Source organism: Passer montanus, unplaced genomic scaffold (assembly GCF_014805655.1).
Source record: "Passer montanus isolate IOZ18808 unplaced genomic scaffold, ASM1480565v1 scaffold22, whole genome shotgun sequence".
Lineage (NCBI taxonomy): Eukaryota > Metazoa > Chordata > Aves > Passeriformes > Passeridae > Passer > Passer montanus.
Genome location: NW_024366815.1, coordinates 11669144 through 11687850, shown reverse-complemented (window position 1 = coordinate 11687850; position 18707 = coordinate 11669144). Strand labels below are relative to the sequence as shown.

The following is an 18707-nucleotide window of genomic DNA, read 5'->3' as shown; positions in this document are numbered from 1 at the left end:
GTAAGGAAGTCTGGAATAAAAGGGAACATTCTCCTAATGATCACTAGTTGCAATCCGATATTTAATAGGTAGAGGACATATAACAAGCATACCCAAAAGATTTATTCACAGTTACAACTTTTTGGAAAAGCAACTTCTTGCTAGGAATATTTGCTCAGGATATGCTCTTACTGGAAAGAAAATTTTTTATGAGAATAATGAAATACACTGAGATCCAACTTCACGGTAGGCTAGTCCTTGGCTAGCTTGATTTTTTTTCTCCCTCATTTACAGCAGGCAATCTCATAATTCAACTTTTTTTCTTACCACCTTCATCCTGTCTCAAATAGACAACCCAACAGATAGCAAAAGGAATCTGCGATCAGCCAAGTGTATATTATTACTATGAAATTATTCCATGCTTACAAAGGCAACCATAATTTCTGAATTTAACTGACCAAAAACTGAGTATCTTCCACTGTACCACATAATTGCAGTTATTCTGCAATGATCCAGAGGTTAAATGCATCCATGAAAGAGCAGCAGTTAACCAACCTCCTGGTGATTATTATATCTTTTACTCAAGTGACATTGTGTCAACTTGAGCACTTACCTAGTTCCTTAATCTCCACAACACCACAAACGGAAATTCTTAATAGATGCAAGTACCTTACTGTACTATTACTTTATTAAAAATCTGATAGAATTGGATAGAGACATATGCACCACAATTGGGCATACTGTGATAAAATTTTTTAAAAACCCCAAACAGTACTTTCTAGCTTTACTGAGGTGACAACAGAGCTGATGCTAAAAATCATCAGTCCATTGTGGTAGGGTGTAGAAGACGTAAGCAAACATGATGACCACGACACCAGTGGAGCCAGAACAATTTAAATCACAATTTATCACAACAAGGGAGAGACTGCAAGAATACTAACAGGTAAGGTATGGTAAAAAATATCAAAGTCCACATTCCCATCTGCCTCCACAGGACAAAAGTGCATTTTACAGTAACACATCTGGTTTCACACGAATGTACTAGAAAGTCTGAATAAAAACCAGAGTTACAAATACCCAGCTGCATGTGTCAAAGCCAACTGCGGTGGTCAACTCACTGAAAGTTTCAGGTCAGTAAAACAGCAGATGCTTTTAACCTAAAGCTGTTAAGAGATCAGAAGTAGCAATGCACCATCCGACACAAAAGTACTCTGATGTGAGTTCAGAAAAATTCTGGCTAGATACCTTTGCTTTGTGGAACTTAAAAAACTAACTAAATAAATAAATGTGGAGGAATGTTCATTCCCACCAGTGATCTGGAAAAAGTACATTTCCCCACCCTCCATCAGTGCCTGTAAGTCAGCAGTGTCATTCAACTCAGTTTGAGTCTCTTTGTTTTGAGACTTACAGCTATCACCAGAACCATGGGAGTACTTCAGCTTGAGGAAGAATGAGAGATATTGTTTCCAAACCATCTGCTTCCATCCTCTGCTACATTACAGTCACTTTGCAAGTACCATGGGCATGAGAACATGTCAGCTAACAGCAAGGAAAATAAAAATGTTATTTCACCAATTTAGAATTATGTCCTATTTTATTATCCTTTAACATAAGGATGCTATCCCACAGGAAATTAAAAAAAAAAAAAAGTAGAAAGGAATATATCTTATCAGATTCCAAACAATCCCATCATTTTAGGTCAAACTTTACTAGGAAGTTCAAAGAATTTTAGTATTTGCATATTTGTCAACTGAAACTGCCAAAACGGGGATCAAGTTTTACAGCAATAGCAGCACTAGGAATAAAGTTTTACAATGCTAAAAATTTTCTTAACAATATCACTGTATCGGAGTATCACTGTTAAAATCCAGGTCAGTGGAACAGTATCTTGTCCTCTACCCCATTTTTTTTTTTAAATTAATCAACCTATTCTAATTATGTATGAATACCAAATTCCTAAGACTGCTAAGAACAGTCAAAGACATTGCAATTGCCTTATAAGAACACCAAACAACACCCTAACCTACTACGCTCACCCACACCACACAGAGAACTCTCACTTTGAGGTTACCAACACCTCTCACTTCAGATTGTGAATGCAGACAGAAGTACAGACAGCAGTTTTCCTACCCTCATCACATTATTTCCCATGTTATCTCAGTTTATTTTAAAGACAGAGCTGGGATTCCAATTGGTTTAAACTTCCATTACGTACTTCTGAGACTGGAAATCAGACCAATCAAATTAGATTCATACACAAGCACACAACTCCTCAACAAAGAAGATCTCCTTGCAACTTGTTGTTTACTACTTTCTCATCAAATGTTACAAACTGTAGATGTATCAGTGTTTCAATTAACATGCTAACTGACAGACAATGAATTCACAATAGTCTGCTTTTTGTGACCAGAGGGAACAGAAGACAGCATGGAAGAGGAGACAGCATTATGGTTAAATTTTCCTCAATCCTTCCAAATATCAGTCATTTTTTCAGTTTCTTCCTGCTCTTCATGTCCTTTCCAACCTCTTTCTCCCTCTTCCATTTCCACACCTATCAATCTTCTAAGGAGTTGCAGAACCTTTTGATCTATGGCCAAAGAAGTTCATCACTATATTCTAGAGTTTTATCCCTTGTTAATCACAGATTATGATTTTATGCAGTTATCCTCTAAGTAAAGTCCAACAACAAGACGAGAAAGTTTTATTCCCAGAAAGGCATCTAAACTTCAAACACTATAAATGATTACACATTGATTTCTTCTGGTCATATAGTTTACTGCAAAACACCGCTACTCCTTTGTCTCTCATGTGGCCAATTCTACCTTGGTGAAAAGTTCACAGCCTCACTTTGGTAACTTTTCCCACTTTTCCCATTTTCTAAGTGACACTGGCAACACAATTCTAGATGACATCTTAAGATAACCATCACTAACACCACACACAGACATCTCAAATAGTACAGCAGACAAGAATAAGCCCTTATTCAGAGCCACTATTACCACACAGTCAGAAGCTTCCGTTCCATAGGTGATGCACTATATTTAACCTAGCTTACTGATCGGAACCATGTGGGTCCTACACTAGAAGAATAAAGACATCCTCATCCAACAAAAATTTTAACAGCACTAGATTTTTGATTATCTAAAACTAGAAACTGGTCCCAGTGAGCCTTTTCACCATTCAGTTTCTCTTGAAGGAAGAAGACTATTATACGGGACATCCGGAAAACAGAAGCATGGTACTCATGCAAAACAGGGATGTACTGCTTAGCTCCTACATTAATTTGTTCTCTTCTCATTCTGTACCATTAATAGGATACAGAAGAGGGTTATATCCACATTCACCTCTAATAAACTGTGCAATATCTCCTTTCAGTTCTCTCTCATGCTCAGTATATCCTGACAGCTGGAAGCTAACTGAGGCTGATGGGAAGTGACCTACTTCATCACAAAGGGGGTATTTTTAAAAACACACTGCATATGCTCACAGGACTTTTTAAGCTAGGTTAGTCTTCACTGAGAGATTATTATTTTACCTGCTTTTCCCATTATTCTTTAACTAATGATAATTTGCAGCACAAGCTGTGTGCTCAATTTTGAAAAATCACAAACTCTCTGGGAAAAATGTTAACCTCAGCTGTCACCACATGTGTATTTTGTCCACACCCAAGAATGAGCAAGAAAAGTGTAAGAATTAATAAAGCCACTAGTTTTAATCAGACGACTTAGGAAAGGATTCAGTATCTAGAATTCTGTCAAGCAGCTGAATCTACAGTTTTGTTTTAAATTCAAGTACACCGTGACTATTTTGAAAACAGTGATAGAGCCAAGTAGAGATATATTTGTATTTATACCCAGGCACCCCCAGGCACTAACTTCTTGCGTCAGCTCATCAAAGTATTATCGTTTCACAGCTCTGGACCAGGTCTACTCTGGCCTTTTGTTGTGCACAAATACAAAGTATATAGGCATGTCTATGAAGATGCATGTTCACCTCCCTCTTGCTACTACTAAATTAGATCTATCTATTGGATTAGAATTGCAATTAAGTATTTGTTAAAAGGCAAATACAGATAAAGAAATATGAAAGCAAATACATATTCATGAGTAAGGAATAAATTGAATAAAATGCACATGGGAGAAAACTCTCTAGTCTTAAAAGTTAAAAGCAACTGAACCACAGAAAACCTGTAATCATTACTTGACAATTTTAGCATTTCATAGGAACAAAAACCTCACATTTTAAAAATATTTTCAGTAATTACTCTTTGATGTTAAGCTTATTTTAAGTTAAATAAGAATATGGTTTTCAACTTTATACAGTTGTTTAGCATTCAAGCTATTTACTCAGTTCAGACTGTTTTTCTGAAGTCTTGCAAACTATTTTGGGGAGATTAGAGATAACAAACCAAGATTAGCTACTTTGGCTATTTCTATTATATAGTTTTTGTGCTTCTCACAAGTGCATCCTTGTACTTGTGCTGCATTAACTGCCAGAGTATTAATTACCTGCTCACACTCAAGCACTGAAAACCTGAATCCCTGGAAAAGAAGAACTAAAACTTAAAGAAACCCAAGTTTCAGATGCAGTTTCCTTTTGTTTTCAAGGAAGTTTACTTAAAAATAAATTCAGCTACACCCGACATTCATTATATAAAACTGAAGACAGACAATTAGTGATTTGAAAAATTTCCTACAATTTCAAAATAAAACATTTAAATAAAAGCCTTTTTTAAAATTACGTGGGTTGGCTAAGCACAATTGATACTGTCATTCGCTTATCTAACCAATTAGTGTTTCTAAAGAATGTATTTTATTTGTTCACTATCATCTATTATCTATGCGGTAATTTTGCAGCTTCTCAGAAAACAAATGGCTGTCTTACATCTGGGGAATAAAACACACAAAAGGGTGTTGGTGTGCTGTTTGAATACATGCAATTACTGGCAGTTAAGTTCTAATTAGCATAATTAGTTTTGAAACAGTTCCCATAATAACTGTCAACATTATGTCAATTTAGCTGAAGTTAATGGCATATTTAACAAAGACACACTTACTCATTTTCAGTATTATACTATTTAAAAGAGAGGAAGAGGCAAAGCTCTTTCTGAAGAAGTAGAACTGTTTTTAAAGACACTGAACATTTCTTATGTTTTTTCCTTTCAGCAATCCAACTTATAAACAAGTACTTTATATAATTAGCCCCCTCCAGGTTCCATAAAACCATTCTTACAAATTAACACTGATAAAATGGCAATAAAAAGCAACCAAAGTTCAGATGTTTGCAAATTCAGTCTTCTGTTGTTTTGGGGAAGGCAGTTTGCAGAGGAATGCCTGGTTTGGAGGGGGGAGAAATCAAGAGGTAAATCCTGTAAAATATAAAGTAGTATGCTAAAAAGTAGCAAATGTTTCCAGTCATACCTAGACAAAACATCCCGGCACTGCTTAGTAGGAAAGGGCACAAACAAAGGCCAGTTTTACTGCTTTTCTAGTTTTGATGTTACTAGAAATTATTTCCAAGTACTAAAAGATGATCCATTATTAAACTAACAGTCATTTCATTGGCATCTTTCACATTTCCACGGAGAAACCATATGCTTTACAGCATCTAATCTACTTCATGCTGTATACTCATCTCACACAACAGAAGGAACAGCCAACCTAAGCTCAATGCTTGCCATAAAGCTGAAATCACACATCCAGTCTTGACTGAATTTAAAAGCCAAGTGTATTACAATCTACATGTTTCATTTGAGGATCTTTGTTATAGTGTATTTTTATTATGTGAATATTTCATAGAGCAAGTTACCATAAAGTACTCCTGAAATATGCTCTCAGAAAGCTCTCTGGACTGTGAAAAACATTTCATGTGGCACAAAGGATTTTTTTTTTAACTTATATAAATCAGATAAACAAAGACTTCCTGCTTCTTAAAGCAAGAGATTACTATGGTCTTTTTAATTAGGAAAAAACCCACCATACAGCCAAACAAGCAATAAATCAATAAAACCTGTAACAGGAGTTTGACAGTAAACCATGACAAAGCCAAATCTGAAAAAAGTTTTCCCAATTAATTTCTGCAAATTAATTTCCTTTCATCTACACATTTATCATTATGTATCATAGAGACACTTCATGTTTAGGTTTCCATTGTTTTTATACATGAAGTTAACTAGAAAATGTTAAAATCAAGAATTTCATTCAATCTGTGTCCCACAAAATACTTTTATGCCTATAAAACTAATTAATTGCTCAATTTCAGACTTGGTACCATAACTTTAAGCATATCAGCTTATTACAATGTGAACTTAACAAAATTGTCTATATTTCAATTTATTTTGAAGCATTTTCCAAAAATTCTTCTCACAGTAATAAAAGGAAAAGTCAAAACAGTAAGTTTACAAATTATATCTGAAAATACTTATGGAGTGTCAGGGGACTGGTACAGAACAGGAGGATGACCCCTAAACTTTGGACACTGAATGAGGCAGCAGCTTCATGTTAACTCCCAATCCATCCTACCCTGAAAAGATGCCTGAAATCAAGCGAGATACTGACAGCCTACAGTGCAAGGAGTGAGACAAACTAGCTCTACCACAGTTCTCCTACACTCCTGAAAAACTCAGCACTCTTGAGATGCACACTGAACTACCTTCTAGGATCAACCATTACGTGCCGAGTTCTGCATTTCCAACCTCATTATTCTGTGATTCTGTGACCATGGAGAGAAAGAGAGCAACCAGACCAAACACAACCCATAAAAACATCCTAAAGCAGAACCACTCCTCCATTCAGCTTTCCCTTTCTATTCAGCATTGAAGACATTCCACATAATATTCTTAATGTTTTTAAGTCCACACTAATTCTCTGTGCAGACTCTAACTGTCTGTTTCACCACCACAGAATCTGTCTGTCATGGACAGTTCAAAATGCTCATGACAGAAACTGAAGAGTAGCACAAGTACGACTCAGCTGCCTCCAGACTGTGGGGAGACCTCACTGCAGTCACAACTTCCCTATGAGGGGAAGCAGAGGGGCAGGCACTGATCTCTTATCTCTGGTGCCCAGTGACAGAACCCGACAGAATGGCCTGAAGTTGTAACAGGGGAGGTTTAGGTTGAACAATAGGAAAAGTTTCTTCCCCCAGAGGGTGGCTGGTCACTGGAACAGGCTCCCCAGGGAAGTGGTCACAGCTCCAGCCTGACAGAGCTCAAGAAGCGTTTGGACAATGCTCTCAGGCACATGGTGTGATTTATGGGGTTGTTCTCTGCAGGGCCAAGAGCTAGACGGTATCCTTTTGGGTCCCTTCCAACTCAGATTATTCTGTGATTCTGTGATTTAAGGGTCCACATCAAATCTAATGCACTACTCACTCATCACAAAATCAGCCTTCTCCTACACATCTTTAAACCAGTTCTGCGGGTCTACACAGAAGCTGTATTTTTAATTTATAGTCCAACTGCCTATACTACAGGAGTGAATCATGCATAGCTATTGAACTCTACCTAAAGCAACACCTGCAGCCCATTTTTAATCAATATTCTGTAAAAAAAAATCTATCATTTCCCACAGAAAGGTTTTACATCTGTGAACCAGGGCAACGTTTTGTGCATTTTTAATAAATTATTGACAGAACAAGAAAAAAAGTTACATTTTTTGTACCCTGTTTGCAATTGCACTAAACACTAGCATGTATCTTTGACCTGTTCACTTGTCATTCTTGTCTATATTGGCTCATAACCACTACTCAGTCAGATCCACTTCAGCTGAGTATAAACCCAAGTGAGAATGACCTAGTAAAATAACTAGTAACAGGTCAATTATTTTTCAGATGAGCAAGACAATACATTTGAAGTAATTTCAACTTAGAGTGTGACCAGCTACATGAAAATTCTTAAAAAAATCTCTTCTACTTAAGGGTAAACTCTCTCCTAAGCATGATTGAAAGTTAAAGTTCCAATTACTAGAATCTAACAATAGGCCTCACAAATTCAACTCTGCCAAATCACAGAATCAAGGGGAAAAGAAAAGTATGCAAGGAGAGGGAGTGAGTCCTTCAAAAGCCTGACAGCAAAATATTTGTCAAAGGAGGCTTGAGAAGAGCTCTGCCTCTGTGACAGTAACATTAACCTCCTTAGGAGGCAAGTCTGATCAGCAGTTCCAGATAAGAAATAAACACTTCTGAGAAACCTGCACCTCCACCCTGTGCAGATTCTGCTCAGATCTGCTTAGACCGTTCTTACCTGCTTTTGCATCAGCATGAAAGAAACTGCAGTCAGGCACAGATAAAAGATGTGGAGAGACAGGAAGGAAGAAGTCTGTGGCAGACAGATATGCCATAAAACTATATAGGTGAAGAGTTAAAGGGCCTTAAGGAAGCAAGACTCACTGAATTTTTCATTAGTTTATTGTTTTATGACCATTTAAAGTACTAATTGTCAAAATGGTGCTGCATCTTCCTCTTCCTCTAGTTTAAGCATCACAGCAATACAAAAACTCAATATTGCTAGCAGAATGCCCCTAATAGTTTTGCAGATAGAAACAGACTATCAAACAGCAACATTGCCCTTTTTAAATTCAGTTAATTTGGAAGAAATAATTTTTTATTCCCCAAAATAGAAAAGATTTAAAAAGTGGGTTTAATGCAATTTAAATTCATTTCTGACCATTCATCTACTTTCTTTTTCATTTCAGTTATACATAATCCAAATACTTAATTCACAATGAACAAAATTCATAGGTTGACACTTAATTCCCTGGAAGATATTAGGGCTCAAAGCACAGAACTTCCAATAGCATTAAGCGTTTGCAGTACGTGTGGAGTCCAAAAGGGCAGACCACGTGTTGCAATCCGTATCTGCCCTGAAGAGCCACAAACAGTAGCACCACCACCAAGCAGAAGCCAGGATTAGATTTATAAGTGAAGATTTACTGCACTTGAAGTGAAATACTACTTCGGACAGATCATGGAGAAAACAGCATCTACCTATCAAGATCATATGAAAAAGAGTCATGGCGATATCTCTTCAACATTGGCTGACCATAGCTGCCTTCAACCTGAATACTGTGTTTAAAAATCCAAAACAAATTGCAAAATAAGCTTCTCCTAGAAAGCAGATATGGATCAACAAAGTTTTAATGACTAGCTAAAGGCAAGAGAGGGGGGAGGCAAAGCATTAATAAATTTCAACACTTCTTAAGATATTAATATACAGAAACACAAAGCAGTGAAACAGATGCGTGAAACCAAAAAGCTGAAAGTTCAAGTGTATGCTGTATCTCTGCCCTTTCCTCTTCCCTTATACTTTTATCCAAAAGACTTCATTAAACTCTTGCTTCACACATCTGTGTCCTCATGACAACTAAGTACTTTCAAAAGTGTTAACAGACATACATAGAAAAGAATGCTCAGGAGAAAGAACAGTTGCCTTCTATAGCATGCATTTTTTTTAAGGAAAGAAACCATTTAAATGCAAGCAGCTATATTAATGCAACATTCAGCCCAGACTTTATGCAAAATCCAGTAACCCAATTCAGAGTTACTGCTACCATAAATGTTATTCAGCCGCACTCAACATATTAAGTAATATTGTGTGTAGGCATGCATTAGGTACTTCAAAAATGCAGCATAAGGAGAAGAGATAGTTCTGGAAATAGACTCTGGTTTGATCCCCAACCTCTGGTTGGTGATCCCCATCACCAACAGACACAACGATAATTTTTTTTGGTACATTTCTAGCATTGAAAGAAAGTTACTCACCAAACTAGCAGTGAGTGAAGGTGCTGACTGTCCAAATGTTTGGTAGCGCATCCGAACAAGATTAGTGGTTTCTATAGGTTGCCACAGCTGCTGTCCAGTTGCACTGGGAAGCAAATATTTGCCTGTCAAGTTCAGAAAGAGTGAGTTAAAATGTGACATGTTGCAGTTGAGGCAATGCAATGGACAGTTTACTGTAACAGTCTTGCCAATGTGAAACATCATTCACTGCAGCCCTGATCAGAGCTGATTCCAACAGAATTCCTGCCATTCACTTGCTAGTCCTGCACATCATCCTTCCACTAGACACAGTTCTCTGTTCAGAAAACTGTACATTTTCCTACAAGAAACACATTTAAAGCAACAAGAGATGCAAACATCTAGAATGCTAGTTCTGAAACTTAAAAATGAAAACAATAAAAAAATATTAAGAAATATTCCTCTATTTACCCCTTGAAGGAATAAGGTTCTGAGTCTGAGGGACAAAGTGATATTTATTGGAATAAGACACTTACCACACGGACAATTACTCAATTCTGTGTGTGAGGACTATTCTGCTTCTATTCCAGAATTCCTCATAATCTACCTAATATGCATCACTCAATTCCTAAGAATCTTTATCCAGTGTCCCAAGATGACCAAGGTGCAGGCCAGCTGCTCTATGCATCACTCAATTCCTAAGAATCTTTATCCAGTGTCCCAAGTAAGGGGAGATGACCAAGGTGCAGGTCAGCCGTTTCTTAGGAGTGTTTACATGGGACTCAGTGCCTGTGCTCTCCGCTCAGTGGTGTCACTTCGCTGTGGGCAGGAAACCACGAGCCCAGGGCCACACTCCCCATCACCGAGTGACACCACTCGGAATTGCCTCCCTACAGGTACTAAGGAGGCAGACCACATCTCAAGCTCATGAAGCCTAAGCTACAAACTAGCAGCAAGGAGAATATCCAGGGAATTATACTAAAATGACAAGCATGTATCAATACTGTTAATTTCTGCTTACTTTCATCCACTGTCAAGAAACAATCTATATACTGGTCTTGACAATACATCCACCTTAAGTTTTGCCTATCTCTGCAAACAATGCAAAAGTGAGACAATCACATTAATAAAGCAAATGTCTCCTCTTGGAAGACCAACAGGCTGATGCAAAACAACAATTCAGAATCTTATTTTGAATCAAATCTCAGTTTAAAAACACAATGCAAGATGTTGATTGAACAAATCAAGTGAAAAATATCTCCAAACCACATGGGCTAAACATTTGTTTTCTGAAATCTTTAAACTCCACCTCATTAATCTTACCATCTAAGATAGCTATGAATTGGCTATGAACCTGACCAGTGACACAGGATATGTACCCTGGTAAATCAGCACAGGTTTGCCAAGAAATCAAAAGCCTCAGCTTTATAATTCTATGTTAACAGTAGATCCAGAGAGAGTAAGTGACTGTCTTGGAAGCTAAAAGTTCCCAAGCAGCAGCATAGGATAGTCTTCCAACACTTTCCAATTAGTCTTCCAAATGCGCTATTGTTCTCTGTTACACTGGTAAAGCAGAACCCATAAACATTTTTGCACCCAATTTGCTAACAGCCTGCCCAAGACTAGAAGAAAAATGTACTACAAAGCTGTGGTTTCTTGCCCATTTATCTAGGATAACATTTCCCAGAACTGGAAAACCCAAATTAATTTCCCATCTACTCTCTCTGCTTCGTTCCATAAAATTTTGGTTCTCTTTTTGCATAGGCTCCTATCATCCTCAACTACAAAGGTGCCATAAAGAGCTTAAGGCATTGATTGTAATATACACATCTTTGATATTCCATTAATGTCAATCCTCAAATATACCAGTGACATATGCAATCAGAGAGAGTTTTATATCTATCACCTCAAAAGGTTAATACCTTCTCATCTGGACAGAAAAAAGAGCATTAGGAAGTGACTGCAAAAAACTAAGTTATACAAACCTTCCACTTAAATAGGTATGTTTTACTTCTTTAATGCTTTCTACATAAAAAGAGGTCTATGCCTTTTCTTTCCTTCCTTTTTGACTCTACTTGTCAGACACTGGTAAGAAGTAGTTCTTGGAGAAGGGTGAAATCAAACATTTCCTAGTGCTGCGATCCATAGGTTTCCAGACTTCCAGCAGCATCCAGACAGCTCCAAAGAAGCCAAATCAGCAAAATGCTTCAGCAATATGTATTTTGTCAAGTAGACATACAATACACATTACTCCTTCAGAAACTCTATATTAATCCCCTCCAGGAGCCCTAAGGAAAATTATGTTAAATAATTTACAACTTCATCATTGTAGCATAATATTAGGGCATTTTATCCTCATAGAAATCAATATTTGAAAAGCAGTAAATCTTCTCCACCTGATCCTTTCAAGAAAAGGTTCATTCTATTAAAGTTTGTTCTAAAACTGGGGAACATCATCACTCTTTAGTTAACAAGTGCACTTTCTCACAGGGTGCTGTGGTTTAGGAATGGTATTCCCAAGCTTAGTTTTCCAGTAAAAAAGAAAATTGTAAGCTGCTCCCCTCCCACTCTAGTGGGACACACAAAAGGCAGAGATCAAGGACTGAGGTAAGGACATTTACTAGAAACAGCAATGAGATAAGAAAATGAACAGCAACAGCAACAATACTAAACACAAATATATCCACAAAGAGAGGGTTATTTATATGCAAAAATGCTCAATGAATCCAGGACAACAAAAAACAATGGCAGACAGACCCTCTGCCCACCACACTTCCTCCAGGATGAGGAAAAAACCCTGTTCTTCTTCGAAGCAAGAGAAAGAGACCCTTTCCCTTACCTTTCCTGCAATGAGATAGAAAGGTAATGAGTAACACTTGGGTCTGGGCCTTGCCCACCCAGCACAGCACATGGCAGCCCAGAACTCGGGCTCAGTAATCCAGCAAGCTCAGCCACCCCAGCAGCCAGCAGGACAGCACACACCACCACACCCAGTACTATAAAGAAAATTAACTCTGTCCTGGCCAGAACTAGGACATGGGGTTGAAACCAGTCTCAAAATCAGACACGAGGCCATTCTCAGACTGCAGTAATTTTCATTTTGTATGAATCCCACTTGAGCCTCCCAAGAAGAAAGACGGAAGGCAATCATTTCCATTTAGTACACAAATTAACATTGTTTTAAGCCAAAAAGGTTTAAATAACAAGATAATTTAGTCTAGGAGGAGAAAGATATATGATAAATAAGGGTTATTATAAATGCTTGTACTTACTTTTTGTTTTAAATGTGCACCAGCTCCAAAATATGGACAGCTAATAGAATCTGTAGCTTACCACATGCAAGGCATTCTAACAGCCACCTTTACTATTTGTCCTTTACAGTAATCTATATTTTACTCTGTTTTTACCTTGCTCAGACATCTGAAAGAAAGTCTAAGATATCTTGATAGAGAGGCTAGAGGAAATGCAATCCCACACAGCAACAGAATCTTGTACTAAGCCCTTCCTTGAACTGTAATATTTTGCCTGACTCACAAGAAAGCAGAGTGGATTTACTCAGTACCATATAGTCAGTATCTCCACTGCAAGAATTCATTTAATATTTCATTATTTTTTCTGCACAAGTAGCATCAAGAAATATTTAAAATAATGTTGGGGGTGTGTCTGTTGAAAAGATAAATTAGGCAGTAAATACTATCAAAATAGCCAGTGAAATCGTGAGCATGTGTGATGCTGGAATTACCCCTCCTCCCATCTTTATCCCCAACGGCAGCCTTGAAGGTACCACAGTTTTCACAAGGTACTAGAATTAAGGTAAGCAGACTGTCTAGAACTCCAATTCTTCCTTTCATAGTACACAGGCATTTAAACAAAGAAACGGCATACAAGAAATATGCTTTCTGAAGAGGCAAAATTAGCCAGACCTTAGACAAAAAGATAAATCTCTTATCTGAGAACAGAGCTAACCTACTGCATTTAACCATTAAAAGATAAAACAGACCCTGCCCAAAGTGAGTTAATCATCCACTCTCCCTCAATTCCTCCAATAATAATTAAAAAAAAAGTTAAAAATCCCCTCATACTGTCCACTCCCCCTTTCCCTTGACATTATAGCATTCCTACACTTTTTTTGCTATAGTTTCATTCATAATTGTATGCAATTTACTGCATTTACATTTTCTTTGACAACCCTTGATTTTACACATATCCACACTTTCCCTTATAGTGATTTCAATGCCAGTATTACACAAAAAATTTGACTGAAATACACTATTATTTTCACACCGCATTCATGTCTGCCTTCAAGTTTAATGGTCCAAGCAGCTGCTTTCCTTTTTAAGTGAAGTTATTAATGAGGGATTCATCAGGGACTGAGAGGAAGGCTTCAACTCCACCTCAACACTTCCATCTTAATTCAGTATTCTGGCCCACATGCAGCACAGAACATTGCCAGCATCCAGACCACGGATACACTGGTAGTAATGTTCATACTATATTCATAAGCTATTGATATTGAGTCATCCACTGACAGAGGTCCCCTCCTCTTCAATTCCAAAATGTTCATTGTTGACTTCCTCCACTTTCTCTGCAGAAGCTTTGCTGGTATCTTTGTCTCCCTTCCTCTGCCTGAAACTATCAGAACAGCCTAAAGCAGCTACACTGAAACTAACTTCCCATATCTGAATGCAAACCTAGTTAGTCCAGCACATTTATCAAAATACATTCTGACGAAGGGTGGTTAAAGTTGACTATGTAATGGAAATAATTTAGCCTTATTTAATAGTATTACCTCATCATAGGTAACACATCACTGCAGTTCAGTGGCATCATCCCCTTGAACGTGCCTCCTGCATATCTAGATTCACACGTAATGAGTATTTGTTGAAAGTCCAAATGGAATCATTAATTCTTACTTCTATTCTGTTCAGCATGCACCTATTCATTATATGACATCTTGTATAAGGACAAAATTACTTGTATAAGGACAAAGAGACTAAAACCACATACACTTCCACAAAAATCAGCCACAAAAGGCAGGCTTTGCTTTATTCTAAACAGAAAAGTTTTTCCTACTGTTGAAGTTCTCTCCTTCCTCTGTCCCTCTCAAATGCATATCACAATAGGACAGCAGAGAATTACTAAATAAGCTTGAATCTAACACCTACAAATCTTCCATTTTCAGTTAGAATTTAGAAATAACTTTGTCTCTGATAATTAAGCAATTGCATATGATTAAAAAAATGTTGTGGCATCCAAGTAAGATTTTACCTTTACAGAAGTACTTAGGACAGTGTAGATTGCACTGCTAGAAAATCTGAATTGCAACTAGTCAAAATGCAAAAATAAATACAGAGGAAGCATCTTGAAAGTTTTTAATATAAATATTTTTTGTTAAATAGTAGAAGCAGTTTTCCACTACACGACTGGAAACAGAAGACAGGCATGTACTTTGCTAAAATAGAAGAATCTGAATTTGGGCTGACAGCAGCTACAGACTCAATTAGTCCAAAGCAAAGCTGTGCATATGATTACAGTGTACCACAGACTTACCAGAAGCTAGCATCAATGTGTTTGTGTTAGTTGCTGTGAAATAGCAGTCTTCAAAATAGCCTCTTGCCATCTGGACATCTTTAATGCAAGGGCCAAGAAATACTTATTTCAAATTTTCAATTAATTATCTTGTAAATTCACCATAGGTATTTATGACACAAGTGCCGAATATTTTTTAAAAATACAGAAAGCTAGGTACTTCTCTCTCAATGGTTTACTTTAAAATCTAACTGATCTTATCTAAAGAAACTATGTTCTAGACAAGTCAGACTTGCCAAGTAGTTTCAAGTGGGTTGATAATTCCACACTTCTTTTTGGGGAGCCTTAGGAGCATGAGCTACCTCAGAGCAACAGCAAAAAGCCACAGTAGAAGAGAAAACTGGACTCTACTGCAGAGTGCTCTCAATCATAAAAATGTTCTGAAAAGAAACACAGATATTTTATATCACATAAATATAAAGTGATATAATTTTTTGTGTTTTATATTTTAAAACACAAAAAAAAAAACCCCAGAAGAGCTGGGTTCATTGATAGGTCTTGATGTGAACAGAAGTAAGACTGAAGCCACCACCTGCCACCAGTTCACCAGAGAAGCAACAGCAGTCCCAACATATCCAAAGCAGCCACTGTTACCAGATGATAAATTGTCTACACCTGGTGAGCTAAAACAATGCTTCTTCTCCAAAAACTACTGGCCTATGGAACTGCACAGTGTCTAACTGCGTAAGAAGGAGAACTGCAAGTTCACCAGCCCCTGCGCCCTGCCAACTTGCCAACTCAGGCAGGTCGACTGAAACATTGGGATCTACAACCACCAGGGACCACCAGAGAGACCCCCAGGACAGAAGAACATGTGTGTAAAGGGGAAGGAAAACATGTTAATGATTTCAGGGAAATTATTATCATATTCTGGGACAATCAATCAACATGTATGTGAAATACAGTATATGAGCAGGAACTTCCCTATACTCAAAATGCATGACTTTAGGAAAAGCTATTCCCCTGTGCATATGGACAAATAAAGAATGCTTGTTTCTTAATGCTACATTGGTGTCAATAACTTATGTATTTTACTGAATTTTTGATAACACCACTGCCACTCACAAACTGCCTGAGCAGCAGAGGTGAAGGCCAGTGAAAGCTGGAAGCAACATACCACCACCACTTTCACCACCTCAAGTAAGTGAAGCCTCACTCCACGTTCAGACATCTCCCACCTTCAAGGTTCAAGTTAGGGCACTTAGCTTTACTGCCTCAAATTGAACTCCTGTAGACATCCTGTAGAAAATTATGGGGACACTTTAAATTTTAGGGTCTATTTTCACATCTAGGGTCAAGGAGGAGGGGTGGAATAAAAGCCCATCATTCCCATCAGTTGTTAACCAGAAAAGAGTGGATGGATTTGAAGTCATTACTAGGAAGCTTCTCAGTATTTTGCCTTATTCTATGTAGCTGCATCAGCAAGTTTTACTTAAATTTCAAATCACCACCAACAAAAAAAAAAAAATTACCATTTTAATAATGTCATTTTTATTGCCCAGAACTTAAAGGAGGATGTTTTGCATATTACTCAGCTACACATGGTGAACAATGCCATTTGCCCAGAACTTAAAGGAGGATGTTTTGCATATTACTCAGCTACACATGGTTGAAGCTAATGAACAATGCCACTTTCCCAGTCTGATGCAGGAGGTGAAATTTTCATTTCATCCAATTTGTCCCCTAAACATAAAATTGTTCAGGTAAGTCTATAATTACAACTACCTCAATTACAAATTCTTTTGTTTCTGTAGAAGAAGCCTTCGTAAAAAATCCTATTACACTCACTATAGTTATTTTACTTTTTGATGTACTATAAATCTCCTAAAATGCTCTATATTTGTTTCACTTTCTAAAATTAGATGAAGCAGTGGCACCCCCCGGCACATGGTATGATTCCTTGGGTCGTCCTGAGCAGGGCCAGGAGTTGGACTCATTCATCCTTGTGGGTCCCTTCCAGCTCAGGATATTGTAGGGTTCTATGATTCTGACAATGTATGAAAAAATAAATGTGGCCCACCAAAGGCAAAAATTTGGGGTGAGATTATGAACTTTAAAAAAACCACAAAAAACTGCAGTAGACCTACCTTAAAATTTCACCAACATTGGCAGAATTGTAACTGGAAAAGAACATACCAAGTTTTGGACCACAAACTAGTAGGATGAAAGTTCAGATCTGTTTAGATCTGTACCTAAAAATACATATATCTATAAAAAGAAAATGAAGCCTCCATTAACTACAAAGTCATGCAGAATCAAGCCTGTTTATAAATCAACCACCAAGAAGAAGTCAGAAATAATGGTTCATGCATGGAACAAAACTCTGTCACTGGAAGTAATTTAAAAGACAGTACAAAACTTTGCTGATAAGCAAATTACTCTGAGTTCCCTTGCTAACAGATACTCGCTGAAGTTATATTGACTATTTGCAATTTATTATTGAAGGACTGTGACAGCAATGTAATTCAAAAATTCACTATTGCTCAATTCAAACATTATGTGAATAATTGCTTCAATCAGTGGCCAATACTCTTGGCTCACAACTCTCCACCAGCTCAACAGCTGGGGTTTTGCTGACAGAATTTATGGTATGAAATAAACATCTCCCATTGCACTATGAAGAACATACCCAGCAACCCATAACTGACCTTAAGACAAACATTAAATTATGTGCTAACATGGTCTTTTCTCTACAGTGATCCCTTGTCTCATGTACATGTTGTTATGCCCCATAATTAAATCCCTACATACTTACAGTAGTTTTTTCAAAAGGCAGAGTTTCCCAATAGAAAATCCTGCTCCTATTTTCACTGGAAAACATCTATAAATGTTTCCACTCAAGCTGTCAACCTTCATTCGAAGGATTAAGTACAGGAAGTGTTTGTTCCCTCTTCTCAAGTATTCCTCTACATTCAATTTATGCTAAGGCAATTGACTTGGAGAAAGCAAGTATGTGGTCAAATCATTTGCTTTACAACATCCACTAGAGACCACAGGGAAAAAAACATGAAAACTTAAGCCTTTAGGAGTATAGATCATGTGTTCTTGATGCGCAATTATAGTTTATTCATAAATATGCTGCAGTCAGTTTTGCACTAATGAGCTCAGGTACTAGCAACAACAGGACTGCAGCCTCACACACCTCAAATTTGGTTAATCAGCTGATTAAATACAAGCATATAGCTAAGTCCAGGCAAGTGGACTGGACTTTAATGTGTGCTTTTACAGTTTCACTGCTAAGCATACTTGAACCAGCTAATTCAACAGCTCTTAGGGTACTTCTTAAGGAGCTACAACTCAAACCTCAGAAATTTAACAAGAATATTAATTTTCTCCATTTTTTGTTTTTCCACTAGGACAAATGACTCTTAACAATTCTCAAGCTGTTTTTATAAGTGTCCCAA

At 37.4% G+C, this 18707-nt stretch overlaps 1 protein-coding gene across 4 annotated transcripts in view; it reads right to left on the bottom strand.

Moving 5' to 3' along the window:
- The window catches only part of MAST4 (microtubule associated serine/threonine kinase family member 4), a 275565-nt gene that overhangs the window by 191150 nt on the left and 65708 nt on the right, over window positions 1-18707 (bottom strand). For all 4 annotated transcript variants that reach the window (XM_039709638.1, XM_039709639.1, XM_039709640.1 and 1 more), the window contains exon 3: window positions 9739-9860. In XM_039709638.1, the coding sequence (XP_039565572.1) occupies window positions 9739-9860 (122 nt within the window). The remainder of the gene's footprint in view (window positions 1-9738; window positions 9861-18707) is intronic.